General features: G+C 33.3%; 2 protein-coding genes across 6 annotated transcripts; one reads left to right on the top strand and one right to left on the bottom strand.

The window, feature by feature from the left end:
* The first annotated feature begins 839 nt into the window (after nucleotides 1–839).
* LOC106075692 (DNA fragmentation factor subunit alpha-like) lies at nucleotides 840–14,312 on the top strand. Of its 2 annotated transcripts, none has more exons than XM_056007898.1 (6): nucleotides 840–977; nucleotides 3,538–3,617; nucleotides 3,841–3,949; nucleotides 4,890–5,045; nucleotides 6,393–6,532; nucleotides 8,770–14,312. In XM_056007898.1, exons 3-6 carry the CDS (start codon nucleotides 3,856–3,858, stop codon nucleotides 8,983–8,985), a joined length of 606 nt encoding a protein of 201 aa, XP_055863873.1. In that variant the 5' UTR covers nucleotides 840–977; nucleotides 3,538–3,617; nucleotides 3,841–3,855; the 3' UTR covers nucleotides 8,986–14,312. The 2 variants fall into 2 exon arrangements, with proteins under 2 accessions (XP_055863873.1, XP_055863874.1); XM_056007899.1 differs by lacking the exon at nucleotides 840–977 and adding an exon at nucleotides 1,282–1,300.
* Nucleotides 12,512–21,741, bottom strand: LOC106075691 (cell division cycle-associated protein 3-like). 4 transcript variants are annotated; one of them, XM_013236595.2, is made up of 7 exons: nucleotides 21,652–21,689; nucleotides 20,114–20,223; nucleotides 18,761–19,074; nucleotides 17,956–18,078; nucleotides 17,720–17,814; nucleotides 15,347–15,458; nucleotides 12,512–15,144 (listed from the first exon to the last, which is right to left on the bottom strand). In XM_013236595.2, exons 3-7 carry the CDS (start codon nucleotides 19,065–19,067, stop codon nucleotides 14,873–14,875), a joined length of 909 nt encoding a protein of 302 aa, XP_013092049.2. In that variant the 5' UTR covers nucleotides 19,068–19,074; nucleotides 20,114–20,223; nucleotides 21,652–21,689; the 3' UTR covers nucleotides 12,512–14,872. The 4 variants fall into 4 exon arrangements, with proteins under 4 accessions (XP_013092049.2, XP_055863872.1, XP_013092048.2 ...); XM_056007897.1 differs by having other exon boundaries at nucleotides 17,720–17,811; nucleotides 21,652–21,688; XM_013236594.2 differs by lacking the exon at nucleotides 20,114–20,223 and having other exon boundaries at nucleotides 21,652–21,741.
* Between the last annotated feature and the right edge of the window lie 2,660 nt (nucleotides 21,742–24,401).

Below are 24,401 nucleotides of genomic sequence, written 5' to 3'. Positions count from 1 at the left end.
ACAATTATGGAATCTAGTGTTGTACTTTTAATCATTTCACTAGAAATAGTTTCACCTTTCAGCAAAGGAAAATGACACAAATTATTTTCTTTTGCTTGCATGTAAAAATGGGAAACTTTGTTTGAAAAGATTTAACACACATTTACATTTCACATGCAAGCAATCAATTGCATTAGAGATCATAAAAAATATCAAATCTTTTTTCCACTCTTCATTAGAAATATTGGTAACAAAGCCAGAGTCAATGTCCTTCAAGTAACAACAATTTCTATCTTAAGAATTCATATTCTTCTCATTTGCCTTGCCCATGCTAAGCTAGCGGATACATATAATTTATTTCGTTCATGAATCGGAACTATCCGTAGTTATGATCCTTAGCTCGATTAAGCTTCTTTACTATGTTAGATTGGCAATTGTAATGTTGAAATTTTATGCAGCTTTGTGCAAACTTTCCTGTTTAGAGTTTATGGTTGGGATATTTTTTATTAAATAAAAAACACTATTTTTCACAGTCAAAGATCGAGCTCCATCAGTTGTTACACTTGCCATCTTGTTCCAAGTCTACCCAACACTCAGAGATTGTGTCTTGAATAGAGTGTATTGATGTATAGCCAATAAGCATAATCTTCGTTTACTTGAAACTTTTAATAATGAGACAGGGCAAAACTGATTTCTGTAGGTGTCGGCGGGCCGCATAAAACACTCCGGCGGGCCGCATGTGGCCCGCGGGTCGTAATTTGCCCACCCCTGTACTAGATAGATCTAGATTTATAAAGAGAGTGATTAATACTTGATATACGTAAATTATAGTCCTTTGTCATTGTGAGTTATGCCTCTTTTGTTGTGAACAAGAGTTTCCTGTCCAAGATGGCGTCCAATGTTGAATGATTAAAAGTGTTCGGCCCAACTACGACAATAGTTGCCTTAATTCTTCAAGACATACTTAACAGAGAGATATAGAGGATTCAGCTATTTAGGCAAGAATGACTATCCTAACCTGTACTAGATCTAGATCTATACTACAAAAGATCATCTGTATTAGAAATTTATTAGATCTAAAGTAAAATGAATAATTTCAATAAACAAAAAAAACAACATAAACATTCATGATTCATTCATCAAGACTCAAACTCAAGAGTAATCAAGACAAGACTCAAGTCAAGACCAAGACGTCCAAGACAATCAACTTTCAAGTCAAAACACATCTAATAATTCTAAATCTAATCATGCAAACATAAAATGTCTAAAAGTCTGTGTACTGAAGTCACTATCCCAGAGTGACCTAGTTTTGGTAGAATAAGTGTGTAAAGTGTGTTCATATTTTGTGTTCGTATTTATGCATAATTGAAAATATCTTAAATGATTTTATCATTTCATGTGAGGGGCTATGCCTGGGGATCTTAAAATTAGGGGTTCATATCATCAATGAGAATCGCAGGTCGCTGCCTCATGGGGTGACTCATCAGGATGAGCCCTAACTTGCCTTAATAAGCTGATTTCTTTTTATATTTTCTGTACCTAAGTATAAAAAAAAATTTCAAAATTCAACACTACTTTATAATAGAAATATTGATTTTAATACTACTGTCATAGATTGTTTTGGTAGTAATAATTTTTCCACTTACCCATTTCGAAAAATAGCCTAATTTGGCATCATTTATAACTGATAACAACATGTTGGGTTAAGTTTTTTTTTTATTTTGGAGGACAAAATTTCATTAAAAATTAAAAAATAACAAACTTTAAGCATATATCTAGGCCTAAATTTATTTAAAAAAATAATGAGCTTGCTTAAAAGTGATAGTAAATGCAAAATCATAATGCCATGACATGACTTCACTGTAAATGTTCGGTCTTTTCAAATTTTCTAAATAAACATGACTTTCATTTGTTGACAATGTGGTATCATTCAAAAGCTTAGGAATCCTTCTTTAAGATTATCACAAGGGTTTAAAAAAAAAATTAAGCAAATGTAAAAACAACTATCAATCAACTAACACCATGGGTTTGTTGGAAGTCTAGTCATGCTGTTTCAAAACTGTATAGCAGCTAGTCTAGCAGTTTATAGGTCAGTAGAGTACCTATTTAAATCTAAATATAATTATTAATAGATTAGATATAGAATCTAGATATATGTAATGTAGTTTGTAGAGTAAGCTCTTATATTCTGTCAATCAAATTTTCCTTCGTTGAACGGATCGTTTTTTTTTTTTTTAGTAATTCAGTTGTTTTTATGTTTGGAGCAAAAATCGACATTTCGTGACTGCCAATGTCTAATTCTAGATAAGTTCCTGTATTTTTTTTCTTTATCGCAGTTTTTTTAGATTCTCTGTAACCATGTATGTAAAGCTATTGCGTTAACCTCCCCCAGGCAACTCACACCCATATAAGGGATGAGGGCTAGATTATAAGCCTGTTTGATCATAGGCTGATGGGCATATCAAAATAAGCTTCCTCTCATCAATAGAAAGACAATGTTTGTTGTTGTCACATTTATACTGTTAGCTGTTAAAGAAAATTTAAAAAAAGAGGTGTTCAGCCAATAATAATGAATTTAACTCATTTTCTTCACTGAACATGGCAAAATCATAATTAGAAATATTATTGAGATTAATAAATTTATGATTTGTTCAATGAATAAAAATGACCTAGATCGAGATATCTAGAATATATAATTTATGAATGAAAGAAAAAAGTGTGGGCTGCTAATTTGAAGCCAGACACTATGCCTATACTGTAGTTGTAATAGTAAACATTTTAACATTTTTTATTTAAATGCTTAGAAACATTTATATTTAATTAATTAGTCAACAAACATTATCGCTTGGTTGTCTTTTCATGACCAACTACATGTAGTCTCGACTAGCCTTACACTGACCAGTTTGTTCGAATCAGTCAGACACACGATCTATTTACTTCTTGGGACAGGGAAAGGCTTAGATGAAAATGTTACTTTTTTTCTCGAGTTAGTTATCCAATGCTTTTAGATCTATTTATACAAGTATATATATAACTGTATCATAGATCTGGACTAGGCCGTCAATAAGCCTAACAGCTACTGTAAGAATGAAAGCGATACGATTGGTTAAATGTAGTTTCTCTTTCAGTATTGTTGAGGGAAGTGACGTTTGAAATAGCTTAAAGCAAAATCTCAAAGAATCCCTTTTTTTGTTTTTTTTGAGATGTCAAGAATTTACTAATTTATTAAATATAAATGTTTCTAAGCATTTAAATACAAAATGGTAAAATGTTTACTATTACAACTTTTCACGCAGAATTTAAATATGTCAATAACTCAAATTTGAAAAACCTTCGAGAGTTTCCCTTTAAAAGTCAAAGATTAAAAGGAAGAGTGCATTAGATCTAGAGTTTATCTCAGGTAGCATTGAAAACCTAGCTGTAATCTAAACATTTTGTCACATCTGATGCAGATGAAGCCCTTTATCTGCCAAGTTTAGTTCTCCTAATAAATACATTTGTGTTATTTTATTCCTAGAGAAAATGTGTAACTTTGACTTACTAATAATCTGATTCCAGATAAAAACCACTGATTGGTATGGCATGTCTCCATTTTACATTTTGCAAGCAAAGAGTATTATAACTGATTGAAACCAACAGTAAGTATGTTAAGCAAACTTGAAGTGATCTGATCAATAACAGTTCTAGCAGCTTGAAATTTGAAGGTTGATTAATTCAATTTCTGTTACATATGTGACAAATAAATCATTTTCCTAATTCATGGCAACTCGAAATAAAATTTTATGAAAAGCATAAATTTTATTTATATTTGAGCTAATATGAATTATATACATTTGCACAATATTTTTTTTTTCTTTTCAGGGGTTTTAGTTGACAATGAATGAAACTAGACAATTCAAAGTATGGGATCATGAAAGAAAAGTAAAAAAAGGGGTTGTAGCCTCATCACTAGAAGAGCTTAGAACTAAAGGTAAACACAAAAAGCTATTAGTTAAAAATATATGCCAACTTGATCTAATAACTTCAAGCATGGGCAATTGGATACATTAATCAAAGGCAAAGTTTTGGTATTGGATGTGGTTCAGTTTCAAGCTATTAATTTGTTTAAAGGAAACTGTGTTAAACTGAGAATGCTAGTTAGGGCAATGATAGGCTACACATATAGAGAATAGATTAATAATACGGTTACAATTGTATTAGTTTTAGGATCTAATATTAATAAAAGTGGTTCATAATCATTTCAAATGTGACTTAATAAAATTGAACTTAACATTTCAGTACACTCTTCTTGTTTTTAAACAATTAAATTATTTTTTTTAACACAAATTGTGGGGAGAAACTGCTAATAATTGTCTCCTTACTCTACAGGCTGCACTAAACTAAATGTCTCCTTGTTCTACAGGCTGCACTAAACTAAATGTCTCTTTGTTCTACAGGCTGCACTAAACTAAATGTCTCTTTGTTCTACAGGCTGCACTAAACTAAATGTCTCTGTTCTACAGGCTGCACTAAACTAAATGTCTCCTTGTTCTACAGGCTGCACTAAACTAAATGTCTCCTTGTTCCACAGGCTGCACTAAACTAAATGTCTCTTTGTTCTACAGGCTGCACTAAACTAAATGTCTCTTTGTTCTACAGGCTGCACTAAACTAAATGTCTCCTTGTTCTACAGGCTGCACTAAACTAAATGTCTCTTTGTTCTACAGGCTGCACTAAACTAAATGTCTCTTTGTTCTACAGGCTGCACTAAACTAAATGTCTCCTTGTTCTACAGGCTGCACTAAACTAAATGTCTCTTTGTTCTACAGGCTGCACTAAACTAAATGTCTCTTTGTTCTACAGGCTGCACTAAACTAAATGTCTCTTTGTTCTACAGGCTGCACTAAACTAAATGTCTCTTTGTTCTACAGGCTGCACTAAACTACATCTAGATGAAACTTCTGTCCATGTGGTGCTAGAGGTGGATGGCACAGAAATTGATGATGAGGATTATTTTTCCTTCTTGCCTAGTGATACAGTCTTGATGCTGCTTCCTGAAGGATGTCACTGGCATTCCCCAGACTTCTGTAAGTCAAGCATTGAAAAAACATTATTTCTAGTTGTGCTGGCTAGCAAGATATTTTTTTTTCTTTCCATTCATTTCAAATAGAGATATTTTGTAAATCTTTTGTGAATCTTGAATTAGAAACTAATTATTAGATTAGTAAATTTGGCAAAATGTTGAATTTGTTTAGTATAGATTTTTGTTGCACCAAGTGCATAACTTCTTGCTGGTTGTGGTAACATACCCAAAAAAACTAAGACCTAGTAAAACAAACCAAGGACATTCCAATGTAATTACATACCCAAAAAAACTAAGACCTAGTAAAACAAACCAAGGACATTCCAATGTAATTATTTTATGCTCATATCCATTTTCTCTTTTAAATCCTTTCTTTTATTTTGGTCTGACATTTTATAAACTTGAGAAGTTTTTCTGGATTAACTTATAAACATTTACATTTTATTTCTAGTTTTCATTGACTCTTACTTAAGCAAAACAAATATGCAAATCTTTATGTTATTTTATTTTATTCATGAAATTCAAAATATGATTTTATAAATGCACATTCTTTTTTTTTTTTTTTAAATAGAATGTTCAGATAAAACTTAAATTTAAAAAATTCAAGAAAAATGATAATTTGTTTCCACACTAAACTGATATTTTTATTTTTTTAATCAAACTTCAAGGTAATTTCATTATTATTATTGAATTTTATAAAAGTATATGTTTTTCTTTATGCTTAATTTTTATTTTAAAAAATATAATTTAAATGTAAAAAAAACAACACTATTTTTTGTTACTGATGCAACCATATAACATCTAGTAGTTGAATATTCTCTACTAGCATTCATAATTACAAAAGTAGTTAGTACTCATTTTGACAAAGATTATATTCATCTCATTCTGTCTGTGTGGCACTAGTTTAGTACATGTTAATTTTTATTTCTTCCACTTACTATTCTCAGATCAAGTTAAAACTTGGCACAATTATGTAATAATTAATTCATTTAATTTTATTTAGTTGATATAAAAATGTAACCAATTAATTAATTAATTTTGTTTGATATAGAAAAGGGAAATAAAAATCTTACAGTATTGAGATGTGGCCGTAATTGTACAATTTTTTTTTCTTTTGTATAAGCCTTTTTAAAAATTTTATTTTTAACTTTTTAAGTATTTTGATATTTTGCTTCTTTAACTATGAGAGGATGATTTAATTTTGAGTTAGTACATGTGCCTCTGCAGTCAAACAGTTTATGAATGATGCTCATCACTGTTCATTTCTTTAGTTTTGATCCTGTGTTGAATATTTTAACAAGAGATAGAAATATTTCCATGGTAACCCATTGTATGTGATCTACTGTTTCAGACAACAAAAGTGAAGATCATCCTGATGGAACTGATGAGTTTCACTTTGAGTGTGAGTCTGAACATAAATTGGATACTATCCTTGAGAAGATTGAAGCTGATATAACAAAATGTTTGTTGTTAAATGACACTGAAATGCAGGTGAATAGTCTATGCTCTGATGTTTTAAGAGCATTTTTTTTTTTCTTAGCTGAATTATAATATTTTATAAAGGGAAATAAATCTCTGGAGTAATCCAAGGTCATTATAAATATTCACATATGAGTGGTTGAGATGACAGCATGATAAAAATAGCTTTATAAATATTATTTTCTTAACTTGGCTAGAAATCTTTGGATGAGTGATAGTCACAGTTTTTTAAATGAACTTTTATTTATCTTTGTTACCTCCCCTTACCATTCAAGACTATTTTTACTATAGGAAAATGATGACGAGGAGATCACTAATAAACATTCGTAATTTTGCTACTAAGCCCGTCTCTATCCATTTTAATAACACACATCATAGGGGTACAACTGATCTCCTCGACACTGCTATACAACAATGCAATGACAAAAACACCCGTCTGCAGATCAAAAACAAACTTATTTACATGTCAGGCACCCTCCAACCTAACAGGATCAACAACCAGCACACTTTTATTTAATATGCCATGGGCACCAACACTACCCCCTTTTTCCCATTCATCTTTGCCTGACATCTCCACCCCCCCCTACTGATTTTCCTGCGCTTTTACACCAGTGTAGCTCATTTCTTTTCTGCCTCGATAGAGAACAACATCATACAGATAAGTTAACTTTAGAATATTTTGTTGTTATTGTTTGTCATTTTTTTGTTTGTTTTGTAGTTGATGAAGGCCTTGTGGCCTGAACGTCCTTTGTTTAATGTGGTCCAGCAGGGTTACATATGTTCGTATTTTCTCTACAGTCCTTTACTCCTGCAGCAGTAAATCTTTGTCTTTTTGAGTCTATATATGCTATAACTTAAATTCTTATATCGAGTCGCCCCACCCCCTATTCTTTAATGCCAAATGCAATCGTTTGCAGAAATCATAAAAAGGAGCGAGGACTAACGTTTTCACTCTACCGCCCTCTCTCCTTTCCAGATGAAAACATGATGTTTTAAAACAGAATAGTCAAATATGGTGACAGAGTTTATGTAATTGCACACGAATTTATCTTAGTTATTTTAAGAAAGACTTTTGGAAAATTTAGAATTCATACGAAATTTTTCATTATAAGAGTAACATTTGAGATGAGTTCTGAACCCAATTATTACTTTCCTAGTCACTTTTTTCCAACCTTTACTCATACTGATATTTTTCTATTGTATAAAAAAAACTATAGCTCACAATATATACTTCAATCCTAAAAATGCAAAAAAAAATTAGAGTGGAATCTAATTGGTCCACTTAATTTCTCCTCCCACTTCCGATATTTTTTGTTTAAAATTTGAATTATAGTTCTGTAACAAAACAATATTACCAACATGCCTATTGAAAAAAATGTATCACTTACAAATGAGCTTTTTTATTTAAATATTTTTTTTTCTGTGACGATCCACAAAGTCTTAATCTAAATATGATCTTATCTTTTCAAGGAAAAAATTGATTGTGTTTGCAATGTAGAAAGTGCCTGTAAATTCATTATTCCAAAGGTCCTTTTTTAATAGGATGAATAATGAGTGTAGATGGCAGGAGAATGTGTTTCAACAGTGAAGAATGCAAGAAAATGCTTTTTGCGTGGGGGCTTTGCCCCGGACCCCACGGGGGAACATACAACCCTCCCCTTTACCGCCTAGCTGTTAAGTCAAAGGCCTCAATATGGCTGTTGTTTGTTTCTTTCTTTTTTTTAATTTCTGTTTTTTTATTTTTTTTGTCGGCGATCCTCAAAGCCTTAATCTAATTATGTGGGGTATCTTATCTTTTCAAGGAACAAATCGGTTGTATTTGCAATGTAGATAGGGCCTGTAACTTCATAATAGAATATTTTTCAAGTAAAACATTTTCAAAAAGGTCCTTTTTGAATAGGATGAATACTGAGCAGCAGATGTCAGGAGAATTAGTTTCTGCTGTGAACAATGCAAGAAAACACTTCTGGCGTCGGGGCTTTGCCCCAGACCTCACTGGGGGAGCACTGTAAGCTCCCCCAGACCCCCTAGCTATCAAGAGAAAGAGCTCAACATGGCTGTTTTTTGTTTTTTTTTCGCCAAATTTAGGTTGAGAAACACTTTTTTTTTCTTCAAAATTCTAATATATATATATAATTAATTAATTAATATTTTGTTCATACCAATTGGTTTTAAAAGATGAAAAATTACTAGTTAAAAATGTATGGATCAAAATTGAGTTATATTATTTGTTGTTTTGGTTTCTCCAGCAACTTATTGATGCTAAGCCTGAAGAACTGGCCCCTAAACTAAGGAAATCTATCAGTGTTGTTAAATCAGTTCAAGACTTCTGTCAGCGCCATCTAGATGAGAAATCTGAATTGAAAGAAGTAGCTCAACTTTTTAAAGCTTACACAGAAGCTGAAAACTATATTTCTTCACAGGAACACAATTCTGGCCCAGTGAAAAGGAAAAGATTTGAGTGACATTATGTACTATTCAATATAGAAAACATACAAAATTGTTATTCACTTAACTTCTTGATTGGAATGGTTAATTGTGATTTGTCATAGTGAGAATGGGCTATAGAATTATATAAATGGCAGCTCCTTTGTTTCAATATGCAAATTTGATATTGCCTTAAGGCTGACATAAACCTGTACATACATTTTGATGACGTATTTTTCTTTAAAATATTTGTTATGAAGAAAGTAGAGAAAAAGACCAGATGTTTTCTGAAGGTTTCACCACATTTCAACATGTGGCTCAGTGCTCACTGGTGGACTAGGGAAATTGTTGTAAATTCAATATTAAAAAATTGTAATTACAGTATTGCTCCATAATGTTTTATTTCTCTGAAATAATTATTGATGTCCTATCTCTGTATTGCTAACATCCTTTCTCATTTGGAATACAATACCTGATAAGGCAACATGGCCGATAAGTTGAGAACCTCTTACAAAAGCTTCTTGGCAATCTGGCGTCCATTGAAATTGTGTTTTCCTCTCAGTCAATTGGTGAAGGGCTCTAGCGATAGTGGGTACAAAGCGTCTGTAATAGCTGCAAAAACATAAACCCAAGAAGCTTCTGAGCTCATAAAGATTAGTAGGTGTAGGTCAGTGCTTGACCACATCCGTTTTTTTCTGGATCGTGCTTACCCCGTCTTTGAATAAATATTAGTTTTATTCCCGCACTTCGAATACGCTGCATCACTTCCCTCAAGTTATGTATGTGTTCATCAAATGTCTTTCCGAAGACTATAACACCATCTTGGTAGACCAGGCAAGCAATTCCAATTAAAGCCTCGCAACTCTTGTTCCTTCAGTCTCTCGAAGGTTGCCGGTGCCTTGCACAGCCCGAAAGGCATAACCATAAATTGCCACAGTCTGTTTCCATTGGAGAAAGAGTGTCTAGTATGTCATCGATACGTGGCAGTGGATAGCTGTCTTGTGATGCAAAAACGCAGATAGCCATCTTTTTTCTTAACTGGAACATCAGGCGAGCACCATGGGCTGTAAGATGGCTCGATGAGTTCTTGTTCCTTCATTTGCTCCAACATATGAGCGTCCTCTTGTTGCTCTGCTAAAGGTAGTCCTGTGGTGTTTGCCAGATTGGTCTAGTGTTGCCTGTATCTATTCTAAGGGTTACCATATTAGTCGGCTGCCATGTTCATTTTCACTGTCTAGCATGATGTCCTTAATCTCTAGCAACAGTTGTTTAGCTTTATTGTACTCTTCCTCTGACAGATTCTCGCCCACATCCCCAAGCATTAGATCAACTCAAGAATCACATAACGATGCACTATAAGCCAATATAAGCCAATGTTCAAAGAGATTCCAAATAATTGGATGAAGTCTAGTCCCAGAATATTGGCAACCAAGAATTCGTGACTGAAAGGTTGGTTTGCTATCTCAAACTTTACAGTGGCCTGTCCTAAATTTGGCAAAAGTTCTTCACTAGTTGTTTTGTATAGAATAGCCACTTATTTCATGAATTTTAATAGGACTAGGATGAATTGTGGATCTTGATGCACCAGTATCGAATAAAATTCTGAAAAAATGAACTCATATTTTCCCTTGTACTCTCAGGACTAGCCTAGGACTTCCTGTGAATCTCGCTGCCTGTCTCCGCCCCAAGAGACCGTCAGAATTTAGTTTTCCTGGTTCTGAGATTGACCGATAGCTTGCTGGCTACCCAATCCATCTCTTCCTCTCGGACGGCCTGCAAATCTTCGACTACAGTTTCATCGAATATGGCCAGCAGCATTGCAATTCCAGCATTGAACAACCGATCTGTTTTTGTCTGGGTATTTGCTGAGACTGCCGGTCATCTATAGTTTCCACCACTTGTCTGATAATATGCTTAAGGTCCTCCTCATGAACATTGAGCCCCCGACTGAAATGGATCGTTTTTGCTGTGTCTTTAGCTGCCTCAAAAGATAAGGCGTTTATCAAAGCATCGCTGGCCTCTCTTTTTTCCACTTCATCTGATAGCCTTCTTCAATTTGGGTCACGAACACCACCAATAAACGCGTCAGTTATGACAACATATGAGATCTCCTGGGTCAAGGTCGGATAAACCAAGCGTCCCAATTGTTCGATATCTGCCATCAACTCTTGTAGTGTCTTTCCTGGTTTTTGATGTACTCTATACACTTCGTTCATGTGTTCGTCCCCAAATCTGAACCTTCCCTCGTAACGCTAGCGTTAATCCAGTTGCCTTTTCCTCGTTTGTACTCCAGTTGTTCACTTTTGCAGCCGCCTCAAATTGTCATTGATAAACTGTCCACAAGACTGTACCACCAAAAATAGGTGGCTTGACATTTCCAGTTGCCTCGCTTGACAGTGAATTTAGCCAGCACGACTCTTTCTGGACTCGCAGAGGACTTGAATCTTTTGCTCCATCTCTAATGTTAGCTTTGACTTCATCCCTTAGCTTACTTCTGAATTCCTCCAGATCATCTTTTTCCTGGCTAGTCGCAATTATTTGCATTGACCGTAGAGGCACTTTTTTCATTTCACTCAATATTCCGCCGAGATCAGTTTTCACTTCAAACTCGTGAGTGAACCCATCTTCTTTCAAGGCCTCTCTCAGACGGCTAACGAAGGCTTCTTTGTTTCCAGACGCTACGATGTCTCGCCTCTAATACCTTACGGATTTCGTTAATCCGGAGTTCATATAGGTTCATATAGGTGTTGATCCCACTTCTGACACAAATTGTTACCACGTGGGGGTGGATTAAAGAAAACAACTCAACGATTTTCAAGTCGTCTGTAATCAGTGGATACTCCCAGTAAAAAGAATTAATTTCACAATACTCCTAATAAAATGTACATATCCTGATTCACTTACACCAATTAAAAGAAAATCCTCATTCTATAAATCAACGATCATCATTCCCGTTCCTTAACACACTCGCTCACCCCACAACAGCAACACAATTCAAAGAGTTCTCACCTGGAAAAATGGTTAGCCAGAGGTAGCAAGTCTACAACAAATATGTTGTGTCAATTTTTTTTTCCAATATAAATATTGTTGTAACTCTAGTGACGGACTGAAAGGGTTAATGTGTGTGCGGGCTACTGATACACACGACTCAGGCCAATCACACAGGTCAACGGCTGTCGATAGACAAGGGACAATACTGTTAGTTCACGCAAACATGACCCATGTTGTGGTCATGTGATCGAGAGGCTTAACAAGAGACAGTTGAGTCTAGGACAGCAAGGCAGTAAGGACTTGTGGTACCTTTGAGTCCTCGAAAATGTAGCTGTACGAGCTAGAGAGAGTAGTAATGTTTAGTTAGGCATTTTTATTAAGTTGAAGAAAACATTTGAATTGATGTAGCCAATTGTGTTGAATTGGCTGTCGATGTATTTGTAATTAAACCGCCACTTTGTTACTTGAAGCTGTTGTGTTGTTAAGTAGTGTTTGCAGAAGGACTGGTAGAGAAGATCGTAACAATATGTAATATCAAGCAAAAAAAAAAAAATGAAATTGAGATTTAAAAAATCAGATACACATTTTTTTATTTCATTGTTTCAATGCAACAGATCCAATGGCAACACACAAATCAATGCATCGAAAGTAAAGAATATTGAAGAAAATAAAACAAGTTACTTATTCCGCTATGTCTTTTTGTGGTTTGGCCACAAGCACAATTCATTCCAATAGAACAAATGACAAGCTTTAGTAATGGTAGGTCCAATGAGGATTGCAAATACCCAAATATCTCATCAACACACAACTTTAGAGCTACATTTAGTTTCTTAATAGTGCACTGGAGATTATTTTTGGTTAGCAGTGTTTTTTTTTGTTTGTTTTAAAAAGCCCCCCTTTCACCCCCCCCCCCCCAAAATCAGCTTGCAGTTTGCTACAATTTGACTCAAATCAAACTCAACAAACTAAAGTTACACGAGTCTTGCAATTAAGAATCTTCTGAGGACATGAAACTGCAGGGGAACAAGTTTTGAGCTGCCCGCCTAGTCCCAGGCTCTCCAGTCACACTGGATGTGGGCAGCTCTGTGCGACAAGTTTATTGTATAATACATTTTACAAAATGACAATAGTGATTAACATTTACACAGGCTTGTATGTTTGAAACATTCTGTTCACTGACACTTAAGCTATATACAAAAATAAAACATAAGGCTGGTTAATTATTTTGTGTTGACACAGCAATCATGGGTTAGAATTATGTTTAAGTACTATTGCCTCGACCTGTAATAATGCATAAGCAAAAAAAAAATGTATAGATTGAGTGAACAATGTATTGAGCAACAAAAATATATAAATACAAAATAAAACCTCAAGTTCCAAATAAAAAATCCAATGGTGTGAAAATTGTGTTTTCTTTACTTTTGGGTCGCCTAAATTTTAAAAAATCATATAACTAAATGAAAATGGAAGCTATTTCATTGCACATTTCTCTGAGATTATAGTTTTTTACAGACAGATGTATACTTGAATTTTTATTCCCATATCATTTAAGTATACCCAATGAAGCTTAGTGTGGTCCTTGAAAACAAGACATTGACAATAGCATTCCAATTTTGTTGTTGTAGTATGCTGATAGATCGATTGAATATCCCATAACAATCTTAGGGACAACACAACAAGTCAGATATCTGAATAGTGTCAACAAATACCAAATGCAGAACACTACTATCTAAATATCTAGCCAAGTAGTTTTATATAGCATCCAAGATTGTCTCCATTTGAATCTAATTTCAGAACATAACTCCAATACACGTTCAGCCAGTACACAATGTACACTAACAAACAGTTTATGCTATTTGTAGCAACTTGGACCAAACAATAGATTGTTATTCCACTACAGAGACCTAAACAAATATTTATAATAAATGTGAATAAAAGAAGCAGTACAAAAAAATATGTACATCATTGAATTCCCAATGGTGTCACAAATTTAAGTAAAAAAAATAAAAATTATTTATATATCTACATATCAGAGCAAATCAGAAAAGGAAGGCACTTCTTGATAATATTGGGGAGTCAAATGAAGGTTTCAATATGAACTCCTCAAGTATACTGTAAGGAAATAATTTCTCATTCAGATGTCTATCCTTTCAACATTTTGTGTGTGACTTTTCCTATGAACTGAATGTATACAGACAAGTGAACTATGAAAGAGCAGCTTATTTTATAGCTGCAGCAAGGAGATGTATGCTCTACACAGTGGAAATCAAAGTCTTTGAGGAAACTTTCATTTATTTTTTCAACTTAGGGTCTTTTTAATCAACATTGAAAACTAACAAGTCAAAGTCACAGAAAAACACCTGTGGAAGTTTAAGAAAGTGAAAATTTTTTTTAATTTAATCGCGCTATTTAAACAAAAAAAAAAAAACTGTCTGGAACAAAGTACAAGATTCATTTGCAAGTTTTTTTCTTCGCAGATCTAAAGGATGACAGAATTCTTTTTAATCAGATTTAAATTAATAATTGTGACAAGTTTTTTTTTTTTTTATCTTTACATGAGTGCAAAATAACTAAAACATGTACTAAGTCTTTCTAGACATTTAAACAATAGGAGAGTTTGAATGTCAAACAATATCCCAGTAGAATTCAGGACTACAACATTACTGCGCATCTCTTTCACACATCAATAGAATACAATGTTGACTTTAAAATATCTACTAATTAACCCTTATCTACATATATTTTTTGTTATTCATTCAGTGAATCTCAAACTTTGAAATGTTTCATTCAAAGACCAGTTTTGAGCTTAGACAAATGGAATGAGAGAGAAGAAACCTTTGTCTTGACTCAACTTGTGTCATTTTAAAATGAAGAGAATTATCACCACTTACAGTCAGAACAAATGGCAGATGGTTGTATAAAACAATTGTCCCCTCAATGGAAGACATTCTCTTTATCAATAACACCCGAGTGCTTCAACTTCTTCCCTCCAGCAGTTTTTCTTTGAATCAATGAATTGTCTACTGTAGACAGTGGTGACCTTACGACCCCTTCAGACCATATCAAAGGCCCTGTCTTTTTAACTAAAAGAGATAATTTTGGTGTGTTGGTAACATTGATAGCCTTGTGAGAAGCAGCAGACGCCAACTGGGGAGTAAGGACACTTGGTAACTCTAAAGATGTCCTGGCACTTGTAGATATGACATCTGTAACATACAAGAATAAATAAAACAATTCAGCAAACATTTACTTACATGTACTAGTAATACAAGCTCTGCAAGACAATTTACCATCACAAGCACTATAAGACAATATATTAGCACAAGCACTACAAGACAATATATTAGCACAAGTACTATAAGACAATGGGCTAAAAGTATTATTACACATTTTGTTTATAACACTTACCTGTACTGAGTTGACTTTGAATTGATGGGCTACTAGTAACATCAATAGCTTCCATTTCTGCATCATCTTCCTCCTCACACATGATAGGATCCAAAGAATCAACTTCAAAATTCTGTTGAACAAAAAAGACTAAGACTAAGACTGCTTTATTGATCCTTACGGAAATTTGTTGTGATTACAAGGACTCTTTTCTCATATAAAGACAACACAACAGAAAAATACACATAAATACAACAGACACAACATAAAGAGTTCATTCAGCGACTACACACAGGCATCTTGGTGCTTTTCATGTTCCCTGATCGAGTGGCGGCAATATAGTCTAACCGAGTGAGGTACGAACGGGTTTTTGTATCGTTCTGTTCTTGTTTTGATTGACAGCAGTCGCCCATTTCGTGACGCCCTGATATAGTTCTGATGGAGCGGGTGGCTGTTGTCTTACAAGATTTTTTCAATTTTCCTTTGACACTTTTGTTCAAAAAGTTCATTTAAATATGGTAATGTTGTGAGTGTAATTTTTATTTTTTATGACGTTTTCTAGACGTCGCAACAGTTTATATGAAGCGTTGCCTTGCCAACAAGTTATTACGTATGTTAGCAGATTTTGTATAGTCCCGCCGTAAAAAGTATTTAGGACCTTCTTGTTTAGTTTAAAGCTATTGAGTTTGTATAGAAAAAAATTATGAATAAAAGATTTTTGACTAGAAAAGCAGATGAACTAAATGTTGAAATTGTGTTCAGAAGCTGTGTACAGGTGTTCCAATACAAGACGGAATTTATATAAGATACCAAAATTAAGTTTAAAACAAAATTTAGTTCCTAATTAATGACACATAGTTCTTTCAAATACGCTATATTCTCTAATCTAGTGGCACCCTGTTATTGAGGTTTGAGGATTTGAAATAAAATGTCTACATATTGTACAGGTGGTTCCAGTGCATCTACCAATATGAAAAGTGGATTTCGTATATTTCTTACTACCTAAGCATTGCAAAGAATAACTAGGTATTGAGAGGAATGATCAAAACTACTTCAGCCAAAGTATTAAATACCCAAATTAGAAAGATATTCATATAGTACAAATAAATATACAAAAAAAGAAATAAATAAACAATAAAAAATATATTAACTCTCTGACTTCAGAAGGACGCTCCCACTGTTGATTTTACCCAGCTATAAAGCTCTAATCGATGGCAATGTTAGTGTTTCAAAACGTCTTTGTTCTTTTTCTCTGCTTAAAATATTATCTTGAATAGTTTCCCTTTACTAACATCCAGAATTTCCTTCTTTCAAGTTTTTACAATAAAAGATTTTTTGAAAGAGTGGGGTCTTAAACAGGCTTTATTTTCTTTAGATTTATGTTCTGGATGATGGTGACAATGAGCTCAGAATATTCATTTTAAGTGTTTTTAACTGGTTTTCATATTAAGTTATGTGGAAATATGAATAAATATCCCAAATAATATTTTTATTTTCTAAGATCAGGTATAGATCTAGATCCTGGAGGTTTTTTAGCAGTCAGTAAGTTTTTATTTCTAAATTTCAAACATTAATATAAAAATATTTTTTTGTTTTATAAAAATTCCTTTATGATATATAAAAAGAGCATGCATTCCTTTTTAATTCTATACTAAATATATTATTTTCTAATTTAAAAAAAGTTTTTTTTTGTCTTATTAAGTAATTTTCTTTTTACAATATCAAATAAGCCATGTGCTGCAGTTATGGAGTGTGTCTGTGTGTGTTTCTATGGTGATGATGGGAAGATAGTGATTTGTTCTGAATGATGCAAGATAGGCGATATTGTCATCGGCGGTCTTAGGACAGACAACTCCAGAGAGACACAACCCCTGCCAGCCCAATATATCAGCCTCGAGCATCTTACCTTAGACTGACAGTCCTTAATTTAAAATGCAAAGAAAAAATAGGTTTATGTAGAAGTGTTTGACTCATGGTAAATGAGTGCTGTATATTTTTAAATTGATACACAAAATGAAAAGACACACTGTTGATACAAGTAATTGTAAAGCAAAAAAAAAAAATTCACATTGCATGAAGCAAAGAACTCATCATTCTGAGGAGCACATGCTAGATCTGGATGAAATCAGTTAAATAGATAATTATATATATATATATATATATATATATATACAGAGAGATGTACCAGGCCTGTTGAATGAAAGTGGGCATTGAAAGAGGAGTCGCCCTAAAAAATGTAGCAATGTTTTTTTTAATTAAATTTTTTTTTTAAAGTTGCAGGGGAAATGCATATTTTGAAATGAAAACTCTCAATCATGTATTTGTATATGAAATATGCAAGGTGCATACAAGTAAGCCTACCTGTATTTAAATGAAACTATTAGAGACTATTACCTGTTCATCTTGAATGTGTCTTATATCAAATGGTTGTCCCCAGGAATCAAAACTTAGAGCAGAGTCTGGACTTTGAGAGTTGCCAGTTTCATCTGCTTAAATACAAGATGATAGTTAAATAGAAGTTAAATATTTCACTCAGACAAGAAAGAAAGACACAAATGCTATACAGCTAAACTGAAATTATCTAATAACAGTATGTGGACTAGAGCTAGAAACAGGGTGAATGTACCAACCTAGTTTGTGCCTCATGCTCATCACTGGTGTGACATCAGCTGATTCTATTCCAGATTCTGTCTCAGTCTGATGGGATGCTGGAGAATTGAAGTCAGCAACAAGAGGGGACAATCTTCTATTGGCTGTAAATAATGAAAGTATATCATTTTGAACTAGATCTTGACTAAATGCTATAGAGAAAAATGCTGGGTATCAGATACCAGGAAAAGAAGACAAATGAATTTGTACTTTTACAAGTCAAAACTAAGGATGGAAAAAACTCTTTGATACTGTGAATAGACAAAAGCTTAGCTGGTTTGGCCACATTGAATTGTAAGACATGACTCTGTCAAAAGTCATCCTTCTAGGTACAATGAAGGGTACATGAAGAAAGGACAGTCCAAAGAAAAGCTGGCTGGACAATGTGATAGAATGGATGGATTTGGTTACACAAACTGTCACAGCAACTAAATAATGAAAGTCAAGGGACAGATGAGATTATATTGATAGAAGAGACGATCATTATATTTACATTTTTATTCAATATTTTCTTTATTTTCAACATTAAATAATTCAAAAAACGAATAGAAAATATATATTATAAGATAAAACAAAATAAATTAATACGCTAAATCTACAAGGACATATGAATCTTAAGTGATATCCTTATTAATTCTGTGTAAATAGTCAATCTTATCCTTTCTCTACTAAAAGTTTAAATGCAAAAAATAGTTATCAAAATTACTGTTTAGAAGACAATTTTAAAAAATGATTAAATTAAACCAAAAAAAAAAAATCCTTATAAACAGAAATTATTGAGTTTACTGTTAAGAAGTCCAGCAGTGATAGGTGTTCTAGTAAATGCATCTGTTGGAGAACGAGGATCTTTAATGCGATCAAAGCTTCTTGAAATTTTTGGTGTTTCATCTTCAGTACTGCACAGTTTGAATCGACCATTTTGCTGAACGGGGGTTTTCTCTACAATGATAGGTGTTCTAGTTATGCCTTCTGATGGAGATCTAGGATCTATGGCCAGTAAGCGTTTCTGGTGTAACAGTTTTGTGATTTTTGTTGGAGTACTCTCCTCTGCCCCATCATTAGCTTCAGCAAATTTATCAAGGTATGCTCCCATGTTTGCCCTGTCAGAAAAAAATAGTTTCTAAGAGTCATGTGTTAACAGAAGTATCTGATAACGGCATTAATAATATATATTTAAATGTTGACTCAGTAAAACAGATCATACAAAACATTTTATTTGCTATTTAAATGAATTTTAAAAACTCTTTATAAATCATAAAAGCAACTTATGAATATATGTTCTAGCATGAACTATTAAAATAAGAGGAACATAGTTCTTTCCATTGGATAAGCTTTTTTTTTTTTTTTAAAGATTAAAAAAAAATATTTTGTTATATTATGCAATCATCAGTAAATAGTCTTTAGAAAAAACTGTAGATAAAGAATAGACATCATAGATCAAAATCTAAATGTCTAAAGAAAGCCTAGAACTAGTAGTATATATATATATATACTATACCTATAGTACTTAATAATCTACGTTTACATTATAATGTAATAATTATTTATATATATAGCTGTATACTAGCTGATACCCACTACGATTTAGTTGTTATATATTAAATGTTATTTATTTAAACTCTTAAACCTGTCAATAAAACATCCTGCATTTCAACACCCCCCCCCCCACCACAATTTTCTAGCCCTCAAATTCTATGTCATTTTTTTAATCTCTTTAATTCTACAAATAAAGGGCCAGCAACCTCCTATTATAGAGTATGTGCAAACACTTCTTAGGCCCATCAGTTTGGCCATTGTATCTTGTACCCATGCTACACTACTGTTGAAATAGTTGGGTATATCATTTTGAACACATTTAAATACATCAGTAAAACGGCCTGGAAATGTCGGAAAAATTTCTGATTCTTTTGCTAGAAAATCGGATCAGAAGAAATTTTTGGAATTCCGAAAATTCCCATCACTGAGAAGTTTCAGAGGAGCAAATGCTGACTCAGACCACCTAATAGTAGAGGCCAAATTTAGACAAAGAATAAGTAAAGAAGAATAAGAAAAAGAACACAACAATATGATTGTCAAAAACACAAGGTGAATAATAACTAACTACTTCAGAAGACAAAACAGGAATGATATACAGCTAACCTCTACAATATCTTGCCTATGCAGATGATATTGCCTTATTGAAAGTAAAGACAACCTCTGATATTGCTAGAGCTTTCACACAACTGGAAGTAGCATCTCGACCAGCGGGACTTGAAATAAATGACAAGAAAACCAAGTATGTTCTAATGACAAGAGAAAATCAGGCAGTCAAGAAGAAAAACAATATATATCAAAATTACTAACCACAAGTTTGAAAACGTATACAAGTTTAAATATTTAGGAAGCATGATACATATTAAAAAATGAACTAATGACAGAGATCTATTAGGAATGACTAGCGGCAGGCAAGAGAGTTTTCTATAACACACAACACAAACTTAAAAAAGCAAGCAAATTTATATCTAATATATATATATTTAAGAAAACTATCTACAAAACAATCATAAGACCAGTTGTTATGTATATATATGTAATTGAAACCTAGATGCTCACAAAAAATAAACAGAAAATCTGCTAAATACCTGGGAAAGAAAATTCTTTAAAAAAAGTTATGTTGCCAAACATGAGGAAACTGGATGAAGGCCTCGCACCAACCGAGAAATTTACCAGCTAAATGAAGACTGCCCCCCCCCCTTTTTTTTTCAACAGCCCATAGCCCATAGTAACGGAAATAAAAGCAACAGATTATGCTGGGCAGGTCACCTCAAAAGAATGTCAGAGAACAGAGGAGCAAAGGTTTTTCACTGACAAAAACTAAAAGGCAGACCACAAAAACTTAAGCTTGATGATGTAGAGGCACATCTATAACAGCTAAGATTCCTGGCATGGAGACATATAGCCCAAGATAGAACAGAATGGAAAGATGTGCTAGAGTGCCCTCCATGGACTGTAGTGCCACTGGGATGGATATTCTTCCCAAACACACACACATAGATTCTATTTTTAAATTTAATGAAACGCCCCGCCCCTACAAAACACTTTTTGACCCTTGTATTATATTCAGTGGAACAGCCAGTATTACAATAATAGGCTTATCTCTATTCGTAACTTAGTCCACTCTTCACATATTTATTTTTATTTTGTCAAGTCATAGTCTAGATTATGATCTAGAATAGCTATCATTTTTGCTTTAAGTTTAGATTTTAGAAACGAGGACTGTAACTTGTAACTTGTAGATATCTAAATCTAGTCTAGATCTAGATTAAAAATTATTCTACACAAAGTGACAAACGCCAGATGTAAAAACACATTTTTAATATGATAAAAAAGAAACTAAATTTAGATTATGATTTAGATCTAGAATCTAGATTCAATGATTCATAGTTTCAGTAGAGACATGACTAGTCTATCACTAATACTAGTCTAATAGTTAAATACTAAAATAGTCACTAATTCTAAACTAAACTTGACTAAACTGATGACTGACTAGTTTACTATTACTTATTAAATTTTACTTTTACTAGATCTATATAGAGTCTAGATATCTATATTTAGTATATAAAAATAATAAATTTAATTTACTATAATTCTAGATAGATTTAGAAAAGAATAGACGTCTATATCAATCTGAAACTTACGGCCTGTTTATAACCTTTTTGTGGACAACCAAACTTTAAAATAGTCAATGATCTTTTATAAGCCAATGAAATGAAAGCTGCCAGATTTTTCTTCCAGCATTTGGTACATCTAACGATGCCAACTTTCTTTTTTTAAAATAATATATTCTTTATTGGATTGTAGAAGATCTTGAGACTAGATTTACGTTTTAATTTGTTTATATTGCAACAAATTAGAGTCATTTTAGCACATTAAAAAATATTGTTATGATAATTGAGCCTTTGAGGACATTTTTAGTGGCTCTGCATAGAAAAACATATGTTGGTTTCAGATTAGGCCCTACTTATGCTAACTAGGCCCTACTTATGCTAACTATCGTCCTTATCAGTTTTACATGCTCATAATTAAAAGCGTTTTACTGAGAATCTAATTACATATACTACGTGTACATGTGTTGATTAGTATTAAGTATTAAAACAACAAATGTAGAAATCGGGCTGTACACATTTAAATCATACATCATACGACGCCATCTTGTGCAATCCAGTGGGGGTTAGGGGAAGGGCTAAAACAAAAACAAAAAAATAAATAAATTTAAACTCACATGTTAGGCCGTTCCTCATAGGCACTTTTATGAATACAAAATTTCGTCTTATTATGGCCTACATTTTGTTAAGCTATAATTAAGCGCTAATGTTTCGTTTATTCAATGACAAATTAAGGGTCATTTATAATCATGCTCATCTTTTTTGAAGTAACGTCTGTATCATATAAGATAAGATATATAAATGACATTCTCTATGAATTTCGTGTTTTTTTAATGTATATAACTAGGCCTACATTTATAAGTAGCGCATAAAAAATTACCCAGGTCAAGTAGAAAATACCTAACATGAACTAAACGAACGGCAACTTCAAAACAGAAGCATCTACTTGAGTGAATTTGACGCGAAGGGTGATTAAAAAAATAAAATCATTTGTGAAAATCTCTTACTCTAATAAATTATATCTACCATAACAGATTGTTTGTAAATGGTTAAAGTTTGTATCGACCTGTTTATAAAAAGCTAAAAAACATTTCCAAATCAACACGGATAAATCACGCGCGTTTGAGGCGTAAAATCTTTCTATATCTCCATCATTTTATTTTGTAGGGATTGCAGGATGCGCGAGAACATGCGCAAAGAACCTGTTTTCTATACGTCTTTGTAAAAAATAAGTCAGCGTTCTTTAAGTATAATTCCTTGATTTGATTGAACAATGGTACCTTATTTATATTTATTTTAAAAAAACATAAACAACAAAACATAACAAAACATGTAAGATATTTTAAAAAATAAAAAAATTAGCAAATATAGCCTTTACCCTTTAAATAGGAATTTCACCTTGTCAGCTTCTTCAAAGGATCCCTTTAAATGGTTGAAGAGAAATGAGTTCTTGATTATTTTGTCTGTAGTTTGCTTGTCATGACTTATTATATGACTAATAATATGTTTTTTTCTATTTTCTTCTACTGTTCTGTAAATTGTCATCTAATGCTTTAAATAGGGTCCTCTCTGTCCAATAAATTGTCAGCTGATGTTTTGGTCTTGCCTTCTATTGTCCAGCGAATTGTCAGCTGATGTTTTGGTCTTGCCTTCTATTGTCCAGCGAATTGTCAGCTGATGTTTTGGTCTTGCCTTCTATTGTCCAGCGAATTGTCAGCTGATGTTTTGGTCTTGCCTTCTATTGTCCAGCGAATTGTCAGCTGATGTTTTGGTCTTGCCTTCTATTGTCCAGCGAATTGTCAGCTGATGTTTTGGTCTTGCCTTCTATTGTCCAGCGAATTGTCAGCTGATGTTTTGGTCTTGCCTTCTATTGTCCAGCGAATTGTCAGCTGATGTCGAGTCTAAGATTAAACTATTTAATGTAATAGTATTTTAGTAGAAGGAAAATCATTTGTGAAAATGGTAATTAAGACCATGTTCATTCTACAATCCACGAGAAACGTTTATTGCAGTCTTTTCATTTCCAGCAATTCTTCATTATTATATGGTGTCTTGCCAGTAATTTAAGTTTCCTCAATCGTAGAGTCCTAGAGATCTAACTTGATTTAAAGCTACATATGCGTGTCCACTCGCAATCAGTAATGCTTCCAAATCATATCACAACATATTTTTTTAGTCCACTGTACTGCCATGAACTGTAGCAGAACTCTGTTTTGCGTCAAAAGTTATTGTACCCCCTAATCAATCTGAGTTAAAGTGAATCTGAGATGAAGTCAATCTGAGTTGAAGTCAATCTAGTTTTGTAGAAGGTTAAAGCATTACGTGTACGTTACGTTACGTAACGGCTGAAGGGAGAGGGGGGAGGTTACGATTTGTTACAATGGGGAATTGGGGGAGGGGGGGGGTTGTCGCAACTATCTATGTAGTTACATAGTTAATATGTTCACGGTTTAATAGCGCCGATTTCGTCAATAGGTGATGACGTCATTTGCGCTATTTTATTTGTCTTGTGTACTTGTTGCTCTCCCCTTTTCGCCTCGTCATAAATTTTTCAAATGACGTAAAACTTTTCTTCTTAGTCGTTTGGTGCATTCCCGCCATATTGCTCGACTGAAGCAGACTGTATCTTTTGAGTTCTTGAATTCTCCTTGGGTCTTCGGTATTGGAAAGCCTTAGCGTTGGGCTTGGTATATATTCTTGAAGGATTATTTTGACCCCTGTTTAGGGTGAGTTTTATTTCACATTGTAAAGTTATTCTTAATTTGTTGTATTCGTATTCGTAT

The sequence above is a fragment of the Biomphalaria glabrata genome, chromosome 13 (genome assembly GCF_947242115.1).
Source record: "Biomphalaria glabrata chromosome 13, xgBioGlab47.1, whole genome shotgun sequence".
Lineage (NCBI taxonomy): Eukaryota > Metazoa > Mollusca > Gastropoda > Planorbidae > Biomphalaria > Biomphalaria glabrata.
This window is presented reverse-complemented; position numbering and strand designations above follow the sequence as displayed.

Excerpts from the sequence above, each read along its gene's own strand:
- LOC106075691 (XM_013236594.2), bottom strand. The coding sequence starts at position 19,067 with ATGGGAGCATACCTTGATAAATTTGCTGAAGCTAATGATGGGGCAGAG. Across the intron at positions 17,815-17,955 it reads GAGCATGAGGCACAAACTAG|CAGATGAAACTGGCAACTCT; the intron begins GTTGGTACATTC and ends CTTGTATTTAAG. Across the intron at positions 15,145-15,346 it reads TCAAAGTCAACTCAGTACAG|ATGTCATATCTACAAGTGCC; the intron begins GTAAGTGTTATA and ends TGTATGTTACAG.
- LOC106075692 (XM_056007898.1), top strand. The coding sequence starts at position 3,856 with ATGAATGAAACTAGACAATTCAAAGTATGGGATCATGAAAGAAAAGTA. Across the intron at positions 3,950-4,889 it reads AGAAGAGCTTAGAACTAAAG|GCTGCACTAAACTACATCTA; the intron begins GTAAACACAAAA and ends TTTGTTCTACAG. Across the intron at positions 5,046-6,392 it reads CTGGCATTCCCCAGACTTCT|ACAACAAAAGTGAAGATCAT; the intron begins GTAAGTCAAGCA and ends CTACTGTTTCAG.